Genomic DNA, 16,317 nt, shown 5'->3' on the forward strand with positions numbered 1-16,317 from the left:
ATCCTGGGGTCTAAGAAAGTTCTCTGAGGTTATCAGAGAGCAGCAGCATGAGGGAAACTGGCTAATCAAGCATCCAGAGGCCTCCAGACTCCCAATGCCCCCTCCCAGAGGAGTTGCCGCAGACGTTGGCAGAGCTGGCCCTGAATGTGCCCTGCTGCTCGGCCATCATCCTCTTGAAGAAAAAGGCTCCTATGCACACCTTCCTGCTGACTGAAGCTGCAGCTTCGGCTGAGATCTGCCGGCAGCTGAAAACCAGGCAGCTTCATCACGCCTGGGAGATCAAGAGCAGCCGCTCCCCATCGCGGATGATCTGTTCTCTAGCTTTAGAAAGTTATCTGTGGAGGTGAGCATTTAACAGAGAGTTAACACACGCCCCATCACGCCCCACCACAGGGCCTCGGTTCGAGTCCCTGCCCCACTTCCCGCTGGTGCACCCTAGGAGCCCCCGTCCAGCGGCCCCTCAGGCTGCCCATCTGGGAAAGGGGCGCTGGGCTCCCGAGGAGTCTAAGCAGCATCCCGGGCGCCCTGCGCGCGGACGCTTCAGCTTTCGGGTCCGTCAGCGGCTACCCTGCCGCCCCGGCCCGCCTGCAACTTCGGCTCCCGCGCTGCCCGCCCACCCCGCGGGAAGAACGGACACCAAGCCGCCCTCTTCCGGCGCTACCCGGAAGTGCTGCGCGACTCCCGGCAAAGAGGCTTCTGGGGATTGCGCGGGCTCCCGCGGCTCACCATGGCGGCCTCCTTTGTTGGGAAGAAGATCGTGTTTGTCACCGGGAACGCCAAGAAGCTGGAGGAGGTGCTGGGATGATGTGGGGGGAGGGGGTCGACCGGCAGGCGGCCGGGAATAAGGAGCCAGAAGCGGCTTCCGGGAGGAGGTGTGGCGGGAGCATGGCGAGTTGGGTCGGCCGGGAATGATGGGTCAGGACCCGGCTGCTTGGAAGGGACCGGGGCATGAGGAGGCGCCTGCCGCCCAGGAGTGGGGCCGCCCCCGGGTTGGAGAGGGATGATGGGGGCTTTGACAGATCGGGACGCGGGGCCTCTGAGGACAGTGGCGCCAGGGTAGCAATGTCTTTGTCATCTGTCTCAAAGGTCACTTACAGAGTTAGGCTCCCAGCTGGGCCCCTTCGCTGCTCTGGGACCGATCCAGATCCTGCTCCTGGTCGAGGAGTTTCGGAGACAGAGAGGGTGGGGGTCGGGGGTCTAGACTGAGAAGCCCAAGCCCGTAAATGGTCCAGAAATGTCCTCAGCCTCCCTCCTCATCTGTGAAATGGGAAGTGCAGAAAGACAGGGGTGCTACGTTTCCTCTCCTAGAGGCCCCCTCAGCGAGGGGACACATGTTAGCAAGGGAAGCGCATCACAAATGGATTTTTTTTTTTGACAGGCAGAGTGGACAGTGAGAGAGACAGAGAGAAAGGTCTTCCTTTGCCGTTGGTTCACCCTCCAATGGCCGCCACGGCCGGTGCGCTGTGGCCAGCACACCGCGCTGATCCGATGGCAGGAGCCAGGTACTTACCCTGGTCTCCCATGGGGTGCAGGGCCCAAGCACCTGGGCCATCCTCCACTGCACTCCCTGGCCACAGCAGAGAGCTGGCCTGGAAGAGGGGCAACCGGGACAGAATCCGGCGCCCCGACCGGGACTAGAACCTGGTGTGCCGGCGCCGCAAGGTGGAGGATTAGCCTAGTGAGCCGCGGCGCCGGCCCACAAATGGATTTAATCAGCTCTGCTTGCACAGGAGCAACCATTTAGAGAAAGCTCCTCCCCTTCCCCCTCTTAAAGACGTACTTATTTGAAAGGCAGGGTGACACAGACTGCTGCTTCGGTCCCCAAGTGCCCCCAACACCAGTGTAGGAACAGGCGGAAGCTAGGGTCCAGGAACAACATGCAGTCTCACCCTTGGGTGGCAGAAAACTAAAGCCCTTGGGCTTTCATCTGCTGCCTCCCAGTGCATTAGCAGAAGGCTAATCAGAGCTTGGAGCAGGGGCCTGTGCTGTGGCATTGCGGCTAAAGTTGCCTCCTGCAGCACCGGCATCCCATATGGGCACCAGTTTAAGGCCTGGCTGCTCCACTTCCAATCCAGCTCCCTGCTAACAGCCTGTGAAAAGGAGAATGGCGCAATGCTTGGGCCCCTGCCACCCATGTGGGAGGCCTGCAAGAAGCTCCTGGCTTTGGCCTGGCCCAGCCCCTGAACCAGAGTATGAAAGATTTCTCTCTCCCCTGCAACTTTCAAATATATATAAAAGTGTGGAGTAGCCAGTACTCAGACCAGGCACTCAGCCGGCGCCGCGGCTCACTAGGCTAATCCTCCGCCTTGCGGCGCCGGCACACCAGGTTCTAGTCCCGGTCGGGGCGCCGGATTCTGTCCCGGTTGCCCCTCTTCCAGGCCAGCTCTCTGCTGTGGCCTGGGAGTGCAGTGGAGGATGGCCCAAGTACCTGGGCCCTGCACCCCATGGAAGACCAGGAGAAGTACCTGGCTCCTGCCTTCGGATCAGCGTGGTGCGCCAGCCGCAGCGCGCTGGCCGCGGTGGCCATTGGAGGTGAACCAAAGGCAAAGGAAGACCTTTCTGTCTCTCTCACTGTCCACTCTGTAAAAAAAACAAACAAACAAACAAAAAAACAAAAACCAACAGACCAGGCACTCTGATATGGAATGCAGGTGTGCCAAGTGGGAGACTTAGTTTACTTGGCAGTATTTGCCTGGAATCTCTCATTTTTCTGCTTAGATTTGATGAAGCATGGCCAAATGTGTTAGAAATGTGATTGGACAGCCAGCGCCTCAGCTCACTAGGCTAATCCTCTGCCTGCAGTGCCGGCACCCCGGGTTCTATTCCCAGTTGGGGCGCCGGATTCTGTCCCGGTTGCTCCTCTTCCAGTCCAGCTCTCTGCTGTGGCCCGGAAAGGCAGTGGAGGATGGCTCAAGTGCTTGGGCCCTGCACCCCGTGGGAGACCAGGAGGGGGCACTTGGCTCCTGGCTTCGGATCAGCGCAGCGTGCCAGCCACAGCACGCCGGCCCTGGCGGCAATTTGGGGGGTGAACCAGCGGAAAAAGGAAGAACTTTCTCTCTGTCTCTCTCTCTCACTGTCTAACTCTGCCTGTCAAAAAAAAAAAAAAAAAAAAAAAGAAAGAAATGTGATTGGACAAAGGCTATATAATCCAATGCCTTTACGTCTGTGTGCAGCATTTCTTCCTTATCAGAAAAATAGGCTCCTTCTGAGATTTTTTTTTTTAAGATTTATTTAGGCCGGTGCCGTGGCTCAGTAGGCTAATCCTCCGCCTTGCGGCACCGGCACACTGGGTTCTAGTCCCAGTCGGGGCGCCGGATTCTGTCCCGGTTGCCCCTCTTCCAGGCCAGCTCTCTGCTCTGGCCAGGGGCCAGGGAGTGCAGTGGAGGATGACCCAAGTGCTTGGGCCCTGCACCCGCATGTTAGACCAGGAGAAGCACCTGGCTCCTTGCTTCGGATCAGCGTGGTGTGTTGGCCACAGTGTGCCGGCCACGGCAGCCGTTGGAGGGTGAACCAACGGCAAAAGGAAGACCTTTCTCTCTGTCTCTTTCACTGTCCACTCTGCCTGTCAAAAATAAAAAAAAATAATAAAAATTAAAAAAAAAAAATTTGATTTGGCCAGTGCCGTGGCTCACTAGGCTAATCCTCCACCTTGTGGCGCCGGCACACCGGGTTCTAGTCCCAGTCGGGGCGCCGGATTCTGTCCCGGTTGCCCCTCTTCCAGGCCAGCTCTCTGCTGTGGCCAGGGAGTGCAGTGGAGGATGGCCCAAGTGCTTGGGCCCTGCACCCCATGGGAGACCAGGAGAAGCACCTAGCTCCTGCCATCAGATCAGTGCGGTGCGCCGGCCGCAGCGGCCATTAGAAGGTGAACCAACGGCAAAGGAAGACCTTTCTCTCTGTCTCTCTCTCTCACTGTCCACTCTTCCTGTCAAAAAAAAAAAAAAAAAGATTTATTTATTTATTTGAAAGGCAGAGTTACAGAGAGGCAGAGAGAGAGGTCTTCCATCCGCTGGTTCACTCCCCAAATATCTACCACAGCCACAGCTGGGAAGCCAGGAGCCAGGAGCTTGCTCCAGGTCTCCCACACAGGTGCAGGGGCCCAAGGACTTGGGCCATCCTCCACTGCTTTCCCAGGCCTTAGCAGAGAGCTGGATCGGAAGTGGAGCAGCTGGGACTTGAACAGGTACCCATGTGAGATGCCAGCACTGCAGGCGGTGGCTTTACCCACTATGCCACAGCACTGGTCCTGAGATGGGGTTCTTTTTAAAGATTTATTTACTTGAAAGGCAGAGATCTTCTATCTGCTGGTTCACTCCGAAAATGACTCATGGCTGGGGCCAGCTCCCAGACAGGCAGGGCGATATTAGAGTAGTATTTTTAGGATTTGTGGCCTGCTTTGGGGAAAAGGGGTTTTAGTTTCTGTGACCTGCATTGGGAAATTCTATTTTCTCTGGCTTCCCTTGAGGGGAGCAAGCAGCAGAAAGACAGGGAAGTTTAGAGAAAGGCTTTGCTGTTTGAGTCTTCTTCAGGGCCCCAAAGAGCCATGCTTTGGGGGATTATTTTCTGAGCCCCAGCAGAATGATGTGGGGCATCTGCTGTGTAGAAGACTAAAGAAGGCTTTGGGCCCAGTCTCTTACAGGGAGCGTGCGGCTAGCCGAGAGGACTGCTGGGATCAGAGATACGGAGCCCACGCAGGCTGCTCCCTGGCCATACCCACAGGCCGGGAGGATGCCCCTGACATCCTCGTCCTGTTAGCTGGCTGCTCCTCCTGTGGGTCTTGCTTTCTGCTGTATTCCCTGCTGGTAGAGGGGACAATGAGGCTTCGATGGACTGTGCTTGGATCAAAGGTTTGCCCCATGCAGCAGGCACTGTGGCACAGCAGGTTAAGCCACTGTTTGGGACGCCTGCATCCTCTATCAGTGCTGGTTCAAGTCCCCGCTACGCCTCTGCTGATACATCCTGGGAGGAACAGATGATGGCTCAAGTACTTGGGTCCCTGCCACCCCTGTGAACCTGGATGGAGTTGCAGGCTCCTGGCTCTGGCCTAGCCCAGCCCGCGCTCTTTTGTAGGCATTTGGGGAATGAACCAGTAGATGGAAGATCTTTCTCTCATTTTCTCTGTGTTGTTCAGCCTTTCAAGTGGAATTAAATAAACATAAAGGGGAGGGTAGTTGCCCCAACTCAGTCAGCCATATCCAAGGAGGTGGGACCTATGTAGGAGTCAGAGGGTGACCGTCACAGAATGTATCTGAGGCAGGCCAAGGGGTGCAGTCATGACTGATGGCAGGCAGGGTGGCCTTCTCAGGAGCCATAGCCCCGTGCTGACGAAGGGTTTGGGAATCCTGAGAACAACCAGTGAGGCAGACAGTGAGTGCCGCCCCGAACAGTCCATGCCGGATGCCAGACCTCAAACCTCTCTCTGAGAACATGGGTCTCCCACATTTGAAGAAGGCGCTGGGGGTAGGTGCTGGGTGTGGGCGCTGGGTGCAGCAGTTAAGACACTGCCTCGGATGCCTGTGTCCCTTATGTCACAGTGCCAGGTTCAAGTCCTGGGTCTGCTTCTAGTTCCAGCTTCTTGCTAATGCGCACTCCGGGAGGCAGTAGTGATATCTCGAGTATTTGGGTCCCTGCACCACATGGGAGACTAGATTGAGTGAGTTCTGGGCTCCTGACTTTAGCCTGGTTCAGCTCCAGCTGCCGTGGGCATCTGGGCGACTGAACCAGCCGATGAGAGATCTCTGTTTTTCTCTGTCTCTCTGCCTTTCAAATAAATGAAAATTAAAGGGGCTGGTGCTGTAGCACAGCGGGTTAACGCTCTGGCCTGAAGCGCCGGCATCCCATATGGGCGCCAGTTCAAGTCCCAGCTGCTCCGCTTCCGATCCAGCTCTCTGCCATGGCCTGAGAAAGCAGTAGAGGATGACCCAAGTGCTTGGGTCCCTGCACTCTTGTGGGAGACCTGGAAGAAGCTCTGGCTCCTGCCTTCGGATTGGCGCAGCTCCAGCCATTGCAGCCAATTGGGGAGTGAACCAACAGATGGAAGACCTCCCTCCCTTTCTCTCTCTCTCTCTCTTTGTCTCTGTCTCTGTCTCTCTCTGCCTCTCCTCTCTCTGTGTAACTCTGACTTTCAAATAAAATATCTTAAAAAAAAAAGAAAATTAAAAAGAAAAAAGGCTACATTTTGATTAGGTGTCAGTGAACCAGCGCCCATATGGGATGCTGGCACTGCAGGCAGCAGCTTTACTTACTACGCCACAGCACCAGCCCCTGTCAGGGAAAATAAATATTTATCTCCCTATCCGAGTTTGCAGTCCTCCTGAATGGTGGGTAGCCACTGGCCTAGGCGGATGAGTGTGGTTTCTGAGAGCCTTGAGAAGGGAAGCGGGTGAACTGGCTAGGGGTTGGGTTGGCACCAGCAGAGAGCTGAAGGAAGAGGAGCAGCGGAGTGAGGGGCGCTCTCACCTGCTGGGATGGCCCTGGGGGACTGGCGGGAGAGCACCTGCTGGGAAGGGTGGTGACAGCTGTGGCACGGGCGTGCAGGCGATGGTGGTGAATGTTCTTTCATTTTGGAACAGGTCATTCAGATCCTAGGAGATAAGTTTCCGTGCACTTTGGAGGCACAGAAAATTGACCGTATGTCTGATTTTGTTTCAATTTTCAAAGATATTTTGATTTCTCTGTCTTTGGGTGGCCTGACTGTGTGTGTCTGTTTCCCTGATAAGTGCCGGAGTACCAGGGAGAGCCGGATGAGATCTCCATACAGAAGTGTCAGGAGGCGGCTCGCCAGGTGTGTGTTCTACGCTTGTCCCTCTTGGTCCTCGTCCTGGTGGCTCCTGGGGACAGGCAGACGTGGTAGAGTGGGAACAGTTTTTGTGACTTCAGGGATCTGCCCAGACCCAGCAAGGCAGGAGTCGTTACTGTTGGCCTTGGAGCACTCTCCCATTCCCACCCTCGACGGCATGCTGTCTCTGCCTCATACACACATACACACACATGCACGCACACACACACATGCATGCACACACACACACACTGACACACACATTCTCTGCCCCCCCCCCCGCCTCTCTTGCAATTCCCAAAGACATACATTTCAGCCCCACCTGCTCCCCACATCATCCTCGCCTGCCCTGCACCTCCCTGGGGAGCTGAGCAGGAGCACTGTAGGAAGAGCCAGGCTGTTCGGGTGTGAATCCCAGCGCTTCCCTTGCTGGTTTTGGTGTCGTCATCTCTGAGAAACAGCCGAGATGAGTTACTGGCTCTGGGTGGGCTTCTGTCAGCTGTGCTTGGCCCCAGCCTGGCGGCCTTGGCGTTCGGGGCAGAGATGGAGCCTGCTCCTGGTCTCAGGGCTCCATGTCCTCGTGCTGCAGGTGCAGGGACCCGTGCTGGTGGAGGACACCTGTCTGTGCTTCAACGCCCTCGGCGGACTCCCCGGCCCCTACATGTGAGTGCCCTGGCCCCCCCCCCCCCCCCCCGCTGGGCCTCGCTGCAGCAGCACCAGGACTGCAGCGATCGGTTAGCGGACCCCGCGGGCCATTCACCGTCTTGGCATCAGCGAGGATATTTCAGATCGTCCAGGGGAGGGTTAGGGGTACAAGGAGAGGCGGCCCTTTCCTTCGTGCGTGAGAATGTGGTTGTGTAAGTCGATGGGAAACGGGCGCCCACCCATCGAGGAGCACATTCATAGATCGGTTTCAGGAAAGAGGAAATAAGGAGGTTGGGATCTAAAAACTGATTTCTTAAAAACCGTTTAGTGCGTGGTCCCCCTCGGAAGGTCTTTGTGAGTGTCTAGGACGCAGATACCCCAGTGTGCGGCCCCCGCTGGGCTTGGGGGCACACGTGTGGAGGTGCTGGTGCTGGGTTCGCGCGTGTGTCTCGAGCTCGCGGCTGACCAGGCAGTCTGCCAAGGCAGCAGCGTCCACACGAAGCCCCGCGGGGTGTGCTGCACACCTGTGCCCACACTCTCGGGCCCTTTTAGTGTTTGGCAGTCTGGGGACTGTGGAGCGTCACCACATGCATTATTGGGTCTTCCGTATGTCGCCTGTTGGCCTTCGTCCCCTTTTTCCTCGTTAGATTCTTGCTCTGCATTTGGGTTGGAGCTGTTTGTTTGCGTTTGCCCGCCCTCGCTGGCCTGGCGCACGGGTCTCGGTAGAGGGGACGTCCGCCCGGCCCTGCGTCTGACCGCCTTTACTTCTCTTGCAGAAAGTGGTTTCTGGAGAAGCTGAAGCCTGAAGGTATTCTCCCCTCTGCCGCTCCCCCACGTCTGTTGAGCGCTGGGGATCCGGGTGCCCCAGCTGCTAATCAGCAGTTCCGCGCGCAGCCCCTACCTTTTCCCTGTCCGTAACCTGCCGCTCACACCTGCCTGATTGCAGAGTATCCAAGGTGGGGGAGGGGCTGGCGGGAGCTGTGACTGAGGGACAAAGGGGCTGAAGTTGATTGTGGGTCTCGAGGGACTTGACCCTGGCAGTTGCCTGCTGGCTTGACCTCGGCCAGGGGCTGGCCTAAGGCTCAGGGGCAGCTCCCCGGAGGCCCCGGCAATTCGTGCCCTTCACTCACAGGTGTAGGCCAAAACGCTCCCTGCTTTGGGTGCTTTGAAAACGCTTGCTGTGATGAGCGTGTCAGACCTACCCAACAGTGGACTAGAATGACCATACATGTATGTAGCTGCTGTTTGTCAATTAAAACAAGAAAATGAGCAGTGGGGTAGTGAACCCCATTCCCCATCACCCACCCAGCTTCCCGGTGATCAGCACCAGGCCTGTCTCACGACATCTGTACCCACCCACCCCACTTGGCCCCCCACACATAATTTTTTCCCAGTCCAGTATTTTAAAGCAAATCCCAAAGTCATCTCTTTGAAGTTCTTCAGCCTATTATCTCTACAAGATGACAAAGCATTAACCAGCTGGAGTAACAATAATTTCTTAGTATTGTGTGATCACTTGCAGATTCCCTTGGTGGTAGCGGAAAGCCTTTTACAGGTGAACCAAGAGCCACCCTGCATGGGCAGATTTCCTGTGTATCGCAAAGCCTGTGCCAGGGGAGCCTTCCCTACTCGCAGCCTTCAGCTTCGAACCCGGTGCCCTCACCCCATCCAGTTTGGGGGCTCCTCCCTCCCCTCCCTTGGGGGGCTTCCAGGGACAGTGTAGGAAGTGGGCAGGACAGGTGCACTGAGCCCTCACTGCACTCGCCCGCAGGTCTCCACCAGCTCCTGGCCGGCTTCGAGGACAAGTCAGCCTATGCGCTCTGCACATTCGCCTTCAGCACCGGGGACCCCAGCGAGCCCGTGCGCCTGTTCCGGGGCCGGACCTCGGTGCGTACCCACCCGCCTGTTGTTGTTCCCGCACTTGCCACCAGAGGGCGCTCCAGCAGAGTCGACTGCCCCCCGGGTCTTGCTGAGAGGCTCCCGGTGATGCCAGTCCTGAAGCTTCCCTGACCCGTGGGCTCCTGAGGCCAGGTCTGCCTGACAGACCCGGATCTCGCGCTGTGCTTAGAGGCCAACTACACACTGACGGTGCCTACCCCCAACCCCCCTCAGCCCGGGCTTCTCCAAGCTGCCAAGGCTGCAGCCACCTTTGACTGTCTCACATCCTTCCTGACCTTATGTGCATGTAGAATCTTAATTCTCACTCGGACTCCTTCCTCCTCCGGCTGCTGTTCAGCCCCCACGCCCGCCTGTCAGACCCCGGGGTGCAGCTGCTTCTCTCAGGGTCTGGAAGACTCAGGCCAACCAGCTCCCCCGGCCCCTTCTATTCTCCTGCGGCAGGAAGAATGTCCCCCTCCGCTCGGGGTAAAAGCCGGAGGCTCTGCGGGGGCTGCCCACTCGGACTCCTTCTGCCTTGTTGCTTCCACGTGTGTTGGAGGTGGTGGTGACGGCGGGGGTGGGAACGTGGCACTGAGCTGCGTCTGAGTGTGCGGTGCGGCGGCAGCCAGCACGTCCACATGCCGCGCCCCGGGTCGCCAGGGCTCTTCCTCCTGCCCATCTGAAACTCACTGAGCAACTCGCCCTGTCGCACTCCGCAGCCCCCAGCAGCCCTCATTCTCCTTATTTCTGAGTGACCACTTTCCAGTCCTCGTAGAAGTACAGTCATAGACTGCTGCCCTCATGTGAGTGACGTGGGTCACTTAGCATAGTGGCCTCAACGTCCATCCATGTCACCGCGGACGGCAGTATTTCCTACAATCTTATTTTTTTTTTTAATATTTCTTTATTTAAAAGTCAGAGTTACAGAGAGAGGGGAGGAGAGACAGAGAGAGAGAGAGAGAGGTCTTCCACCTCTGGTTCACTGCCCAACTCTGCAACAGCCAACGCTGGGCCAGGCTGAAGCCAAGAGCCAGGAGCTTCATCCGGGTCTCCCACAGTGGTGACAAGGCCCAGACATTGGTGCCATCTTCTGCTGCCTTTCCCAGGCCATCAGCAGGGAGTAGCCAGGACACCAGCTGGCACCCATATGGGATGCTGGCATCACAGGCGGCAGCTTAGGGTGCTACGCCACAGTGCGGGCTCCAATTTCCTTCAATCTTAAGGTGGAATAATATTCTACTGTGTGCCTAGACTGTATTTTCTTTATCCCTTTTCCATTTGTGGACATGTAGGTACCTCTTGGCTATTGTGAGTAATGTTGCAGTGAACGTGGGAGTGCAGAGAAGTTTTCACAATCCTTTTCCCAGTTATTTGAGATAAAAACCCAGAAGTGCAACTGGTGGATCGTATTGCCTAGTCAAAGTTGTTTTTTTGTTTGTTTGTTTGTTTAAGATTTATATATTTATTTGAAAGTCAGAGTTACACAGAGAGAGAAGGAGAGGCAGAGAGAGAGAGAGAGAGAGGTCTTCCATTTGCTGGTTCACTCCCCAGTTGGCCACAATGGCTGGAGCTGCACCAGTCTGAAGCCAGGAGCCAGGAGCTTCTTCCAGGTCTCCCATGCAGGTGTAGGGCCCCAGGACTTGGGCCATCTTTTGCTGCTTTCCCAGGCCACAGCAGAGCTGGATCAGAAGTGGAGCAGCCGGGACTTGAACCAGCGCCCATATGGGATGCTGGCGCCTCAGGCGGAAGCTTAACCTACTACGCTACAGTGCCAGCCCCCTGGTTAAATGATCACAAATCAGTTGTGTTCTGCTTTCACAGAAATGTCCACTTCTCTCGAAAGCTCAGAAATGTGACCACCCCTTCCTGGGGGTGCCTGAGCGCAGCTGCCCTGTTTACATGCTCACCATGGTCCTTTCCGTTCCCTGTCATCGCTCTGCTTCGTGGACTTGGTTCCTTGCCAGCCCTGTTTCTTCATCTTGTTCTGCTCTCACCTGTCCACTCCCTGTCCACTCTGCCGCACTGGACGACCTCGTCCACTCCGGCATGTCAGCCACACTGTGCTTCCAGCAGGTCAGATGTGCCAGGACCTTCGCCTCGCCTGGTCCGCGCCTGCCCTATGTGGCCAAAGCATCCCGTCCTCACGATGGCCTTCCCCGGGCTTCCCATCCAAGTCACTCCATCTGCCCTTCTGGAGCTCAGCACCCTGTTCCCTTTGAGGCACTTTGCATGTGGCGATCATCAATTTGCTTACCGGGGTGATGCCTGTTTTGCTTAAGCAATCCATGGTCGGAAGGCAGGGCTAGGCCTGCTGTGCCCCTGGTGCTGAGGGCACTGCCTGGCCCGCTGAAGCTGCTCAAGCGGGTGAGGTTCAGAGAGGGTCAGTAACTGGCCTTGGGCACACAGCCTCCCCCCTGGAAGAAGCAGAGATCACCTTTGAGCTGCATCACTTGACCTTGTGAGGCTAATCCCCATTGTATGTCGCCTTGTATGTTTTAGGCTAGGTTTTTTTTTTTTTACTTTGATGACAACATGACATGTCACTGTATTGGTTCTCTCATGTGGGATTTGCCTATGGCAGCCAGTGTTTAGTTTTTTTAGACATGTATTTGTTTTTATTTATTTGAAAGAGAAAGATATCTTCCATCTGCTGGCTTCACTCCCCAGATGGCTGCAACAGCCAGGGCTGGGCCAGGCCAAAGCCAGGAGCCAGGAACTCCATCCATGTCTCAAATGTGGGCCACGGGGACTCAACTGTTTGAGCCATTATCTGTTGGTGCATGTTAGCATTAAGCTGGATTGGAACCAGAGGCGAGACTGAACCAGGCACTCCCATATGAGATGCAAGTGGCCCAACACTCACTCAACACAGTGTCACTGGCCTGGCCCCGCCCCCACCCCCACCCTCCATGTGCTGAGCTCTTGTGAGCTGGGCGCTGCTGTGTTTCCTTCATTGTTGGAGCGCCTCTTGGGTTTGAGAAATGCTGTATCAGCAGCAGGCGGAGGGATTGTCTGCAAAAGACCCTTCCCAGGAGAAAAATATTTTTTGAAAGATTATTTATTTGAAAGGTATAGTTAGAGGCAGAGAGAGAGAGAGAGATTCTTCTGTCCACTGATTCACTCCCCAGATGGCCGCAACGGCTGGAGCTGGGCCAATCTGAAGCCAGGAGCCAGGAGCTTCTGAGTCTTCCACACAGGTGCAGGGGCCCAAGCACTTGGGCCATCTTCCACTGCTTTTCCAGGCCATAGCAGAGAGCTGGATCAGGAGTGGGGCAGCTGGGGCTTGAACCAACACCCAAATAGGATGCCAGCACTGCAGGCGGTGGTTTTACCCGCTACGCCACAGGGCCAGCCCCTCTTTCGTCATTTAGACACAGACTGAACTGCCACCCACTGGTTCACTCCCCAAATGCCCACAATATCTGGGGCTGGGAACAGGTTGCCCTGATGGGTCGGAGGGGCCCAAGTACTTGAGCCATCACCTGCTGCCTCCCAGGGTTAGCAGGAAACTGGGATCTAGAGCAGAGCCAGGACTCGAACCCTGGTACTCTGGTAGCACAACATAACCGCTGTGTTCACCAGTGGGCCAGACAGCAGCCCCAGAAATTGCCTTCTGTCAGTGTCCCAAAGTTGACTCATTTTCCTTCAGTGAGGTCACAGGTCGTCAAATGTGAGGTGGCCCCTGTAGGATTAGTGGACCAACTGAGTACGAGGGCCACCCTGCGTGTGCGTGGAGGGCTGCCCTGCTCTGCTCTGCACTTTATTTATGTAGTCAGCAAGCATTTACAAGCACTACATATCCTTTGAACCTGCGTCGTGAGTAAATATGATTTAGGCAAATCTACACACTAGCCCAGTGCACGCTGGTGCATATCCTCTACGCCCAGTGACACACCTGCCCCCTTCTTTGGCAGGGCCGGATTGTGGTACCTCGAGGCTCCCGGGACTTTGGCTGGGACCCCTGCTTTCAGCCTGATGGATATGAGCAGACGTAAGAACCCCGATGTCTCCCCGGGTGTAGGGCTGGGCCTGTGCCTCGCCCTGCTGCAGGCATGTGGGTGGGGGCGGGCACGGGCTCTGAGGATGCCGTTCCGGCTGAAGGCAGCTGTGCTGGGATGGACACCAGGAATCTGGGTGGCCCAGTCCTCCGCAGAGGAGGCAGCCATGCGGAGCTGAGTCTGGGCTCTGGGCCTCTGGTCCACTTGGGAGCAGCTGTGTGACCAGTGGCTTCCCTCCTCGCCTTGGCCTGTCATTTACAAACCTGACAGTTTTGTAGATTCCTCAACTCCCCATCAAGGCCACACACTGACTGTTATTGGAATTGGGCTTTCTAGGCCTGGGCGGTGTAGCCTGGGGCCTGGCAGAGCTAAGGACACTGAAGCTGTGCTGCCCAAGGGAGCTGTTTGGTGACAGAAATGTTCTGTGTCTGCACTGTCCACGTGGCCAGCCACCAGCCCCATGTGGGACAGCTGAAATGGGGCGAGACTGAAGAACCGAAATTACTCTAATTCAGTTGTCATTCCTCTGAATAGTCACATGTGGCTAGTGGCAGCTGGACTGGACACATAGGGATGAAGGTCACAGGGGAGTGGGTTATTGCCTCGCCAGAGTCCTGGCATAGAGGCTGGGCCCCCGGCCAGCGGCTCTGTTCTCGGCCCGTCCACTGCATTGGAGGAGCTGCTGTGTTTGCTGTGTCAGGCCTCACTGTTTCCTGTCAACAGAGGACAAAGCTGATCAAACACACAGCTCATCCCTGTCCCCAGCTTCCCTTGACAACTTTTGGACATGCCAGAGTGTCGCTCCCCGTCTTCGTGGAGGAGCAACACAGGACCCTGCGCTGTTCTTTCGTCTGCTCGGCCCTCCCCGGGTTTGCTGCTGGTTCTTCCCGGGTTGGCTACTATCCCTTCCACCTCCGTGGAAGGGCAGTTCCCCCTGGCCGCATTCCCCACTTCCGCAGGGGAGCGGCACACCGCCGGCCGGCTCTCTGGGGGCTGCACGGGTTCCCTTAGATGTTCCCCATAGATGTTCCTGGTGCATGCCGTCTCTCTCCTCCTTTATAGTCCTTCTCTGCCAATCCCAACTCGGCTGCCCACACGCCGAGTACGCTGCTCTCCAATCAGGAGCAAGTCCTACAGTTAATTGGTTGAACTGGAGGCAGCTGTGCGGAAGCTGTTTACTTCTCTCCCAGCGCCATATTGTGGGAGAGCAGATGCATAGAATAAGTCTTAATTCCAGTAACAGTCTAGTCCGGTTTGCTCCCCACACCAGAGCGAGGTGTTTTTATTATTATTTTATTTGGAAAACAGGCAGAGATCTCCCACCCACTGGCCCAATCCCCGAATGCCTGCATGCAGTAGCAGGGCTGGGCCAGGGTGAAGCCAGGAGCCAGGACTCCATCCAGGTGTCCCAGAGGGGCGGAAGGGATCCGGCCACTTCAGCGATCACCTGCTGCCTCCTGTGCCTTAGCGGGAAGCTGAGGTCAAAACTGCAGCGAGGACTCCCGCCTACGCACTCTGACGTGGGATGCAGGCGTCCCAAGTGGTGTCTTTTTTTGTTTGTTTGTTTTTATTATTTGAAAGAGAAAGATCTTCCATTACCTGGTTCACTCCCCAAATCCCTCCAACAGCCAGGGGTGGGCCAGGCGAAGCAGTCATCAGGAACTCCATTCAGGTCCGCGTGGGTGTCAGGGACCCAAGTACTTGAGCCGTCTGCCGCTGCCTGGGCTCATTAGCAGGAAGCTGGATCAGAAGCAGAGTAGCTGGCTTCACTCGCTGTGCCACAGTGTCTGCTCCCAAGGAGGTGTGTTGATCAGTCCGTCGAAGCCCCGCCCCCAGGGGCAGGCACCTGGCGCAGTGGCTGAGATGCTTGGACGCAGCATCCCGAGTGCCTGCGTGAGCTCTGGCTCTGCTTCCTGCCAGCGCACACCCTGGGAGTTGGGTCCCTGCCACCCATGTGGGAGACCTCAGTTGAGTTCCTGGCTCTTGGCTGTTAGAGGCGTTTGAGGCATGACCAATCGATGGAAGGTCTCTGTCTGCCTTTCAAATGAAGAATGAGAGATAGACAGACAGACAGATGATAGATTAACTGCCTCCCGGGGCTGGGGGCTCGGAGCGTGGGCTGGGCTGGGGGGTGCCCACAGTCGGCCAGGCTCCGTCACAGCTCTTGCTGTCCTCCCCAGGTATGCAGAGATGCCCAAGGCTGAGAAGAACGCCATCTCGCACCGCTTCAAGGCCCTGCTGGCCCTGCAGGAGTACTTCGGCAGCCTGACTCCTCCTGGGGCCGCAGGAGCCCCTGGCCATGGATCCGGCGAGAGCTAGCCCAAGACCTCCGCCAGCAGGCAGGCACCCCCTTGAAAAGTGCTTCCTTCACTGTTCTCTCCTCCCGCGGGTGTCGGGGCAGCCTCACCACCAGCCCTGTCCAGAGGAGCAGCTGGTTCTGCTTAAGAAACTGGGCAAGCTGCCCCCAAGGCAGTGATCCCTCCTGCAGCCTCCAGGCCTGGGGTCCTGGAAGGACGACCGTGGTGTTGAAACTGGCCATGGCAGGACTGAAGGCGTGGGGAAGACCAAACAGCCTTAGATATTTTGAAAATGCAACGGTAATTCCCGGAGGCACTTGTTTCCAAAATAAATCAGATGTATCTACGTGAACCCTGCCCTGGGCTGCTGGCTGTGCCCCGAGTCCCCGACAGGTGCAGGAAGCCTTGTGGGTAGGGCTGGTGGGCCGGGGCCGTGTTTGCCTGCCCTTGCTGGCTGCAGCCACACTTCTGCTTGTGTTCCTTCCTCTCATAAGAAGGAACGTGTCTTCTTCCATGCCACATCCACGCTGTCTGCCCACCCATTAGGAGATGCCACCACCCAGCAGGCCGCCATGGTGTTTGCCAGGCTGAGAAGGTGGGCAGCATGGATGGCCCACCGCTGTCCCTTTATGTTGCTGTCCAGTAGAGCAGCTCAAAGGTTGGCTTGTGATGGTGCCAAGTGCATCTTCCTTGTGGGGAGGGGCACGGAGTCCTTGACTCGAGG

The 16,317-nt window shown here is 56.7% G+C and overlaps 1 protein-coding gene across 2 annotated transcripts; it reads left to right on the forward strand.

Annotated features, from left to right (window-relative positions):
* Positions 1–663: 663 nt before the first annotated feature.
* On the forward strand, positions 664–15,945 carry ITPA (inosine triphosphatase). 2 transcript variants are annotated; one of them, XM_008256243.5, is made up of 8 exons: positions 664–793; positions 6,570–6,627; positions 6,717–6,781; positions 7,365–7,438; positions 8,197–8,228; positions 9,192–9,307; positions 13,213–13,289; positions 15,477–15,945. In XM_008256243.5, exons 1-8 carry the CDS (start codon positions 728–730, stop codon positions 15,613–15,615), a joined length of 627 nt encoding a protein of 208 aa, XP_008254465.2. In that variant the 5' UTR covers positions 664–727; the 3' UTR covers positions 15,616–15,945. The 2 variants fall into 2 exon arrangements, with proteins under 2 accessions (XP_008254465.2, XP_051701188.1); XM_051845228.3 differs by lacking the exon at positions 13,213–13,289.
* Positions 15,946–16,317: the final 372 nt, after the last annotated feature.

The sequence above is a fragment of the Oryctolagus cuniculus genome, chromosome 11, assembly GCF_051225735.1.
Source record: "Oryctolagus cuniculus isolate XC-2025 breed Fujian yellow rabbit chromosome 11, ASM5122573v1, whole genome shotgun sequence".
NCBI classification, from domain to species: Eukaryota; Metazoa; Chordata; class Mammalia; order Lagomorpha; family Leporidae; genus Oryctolagus; species Oryctolagus cuniculus.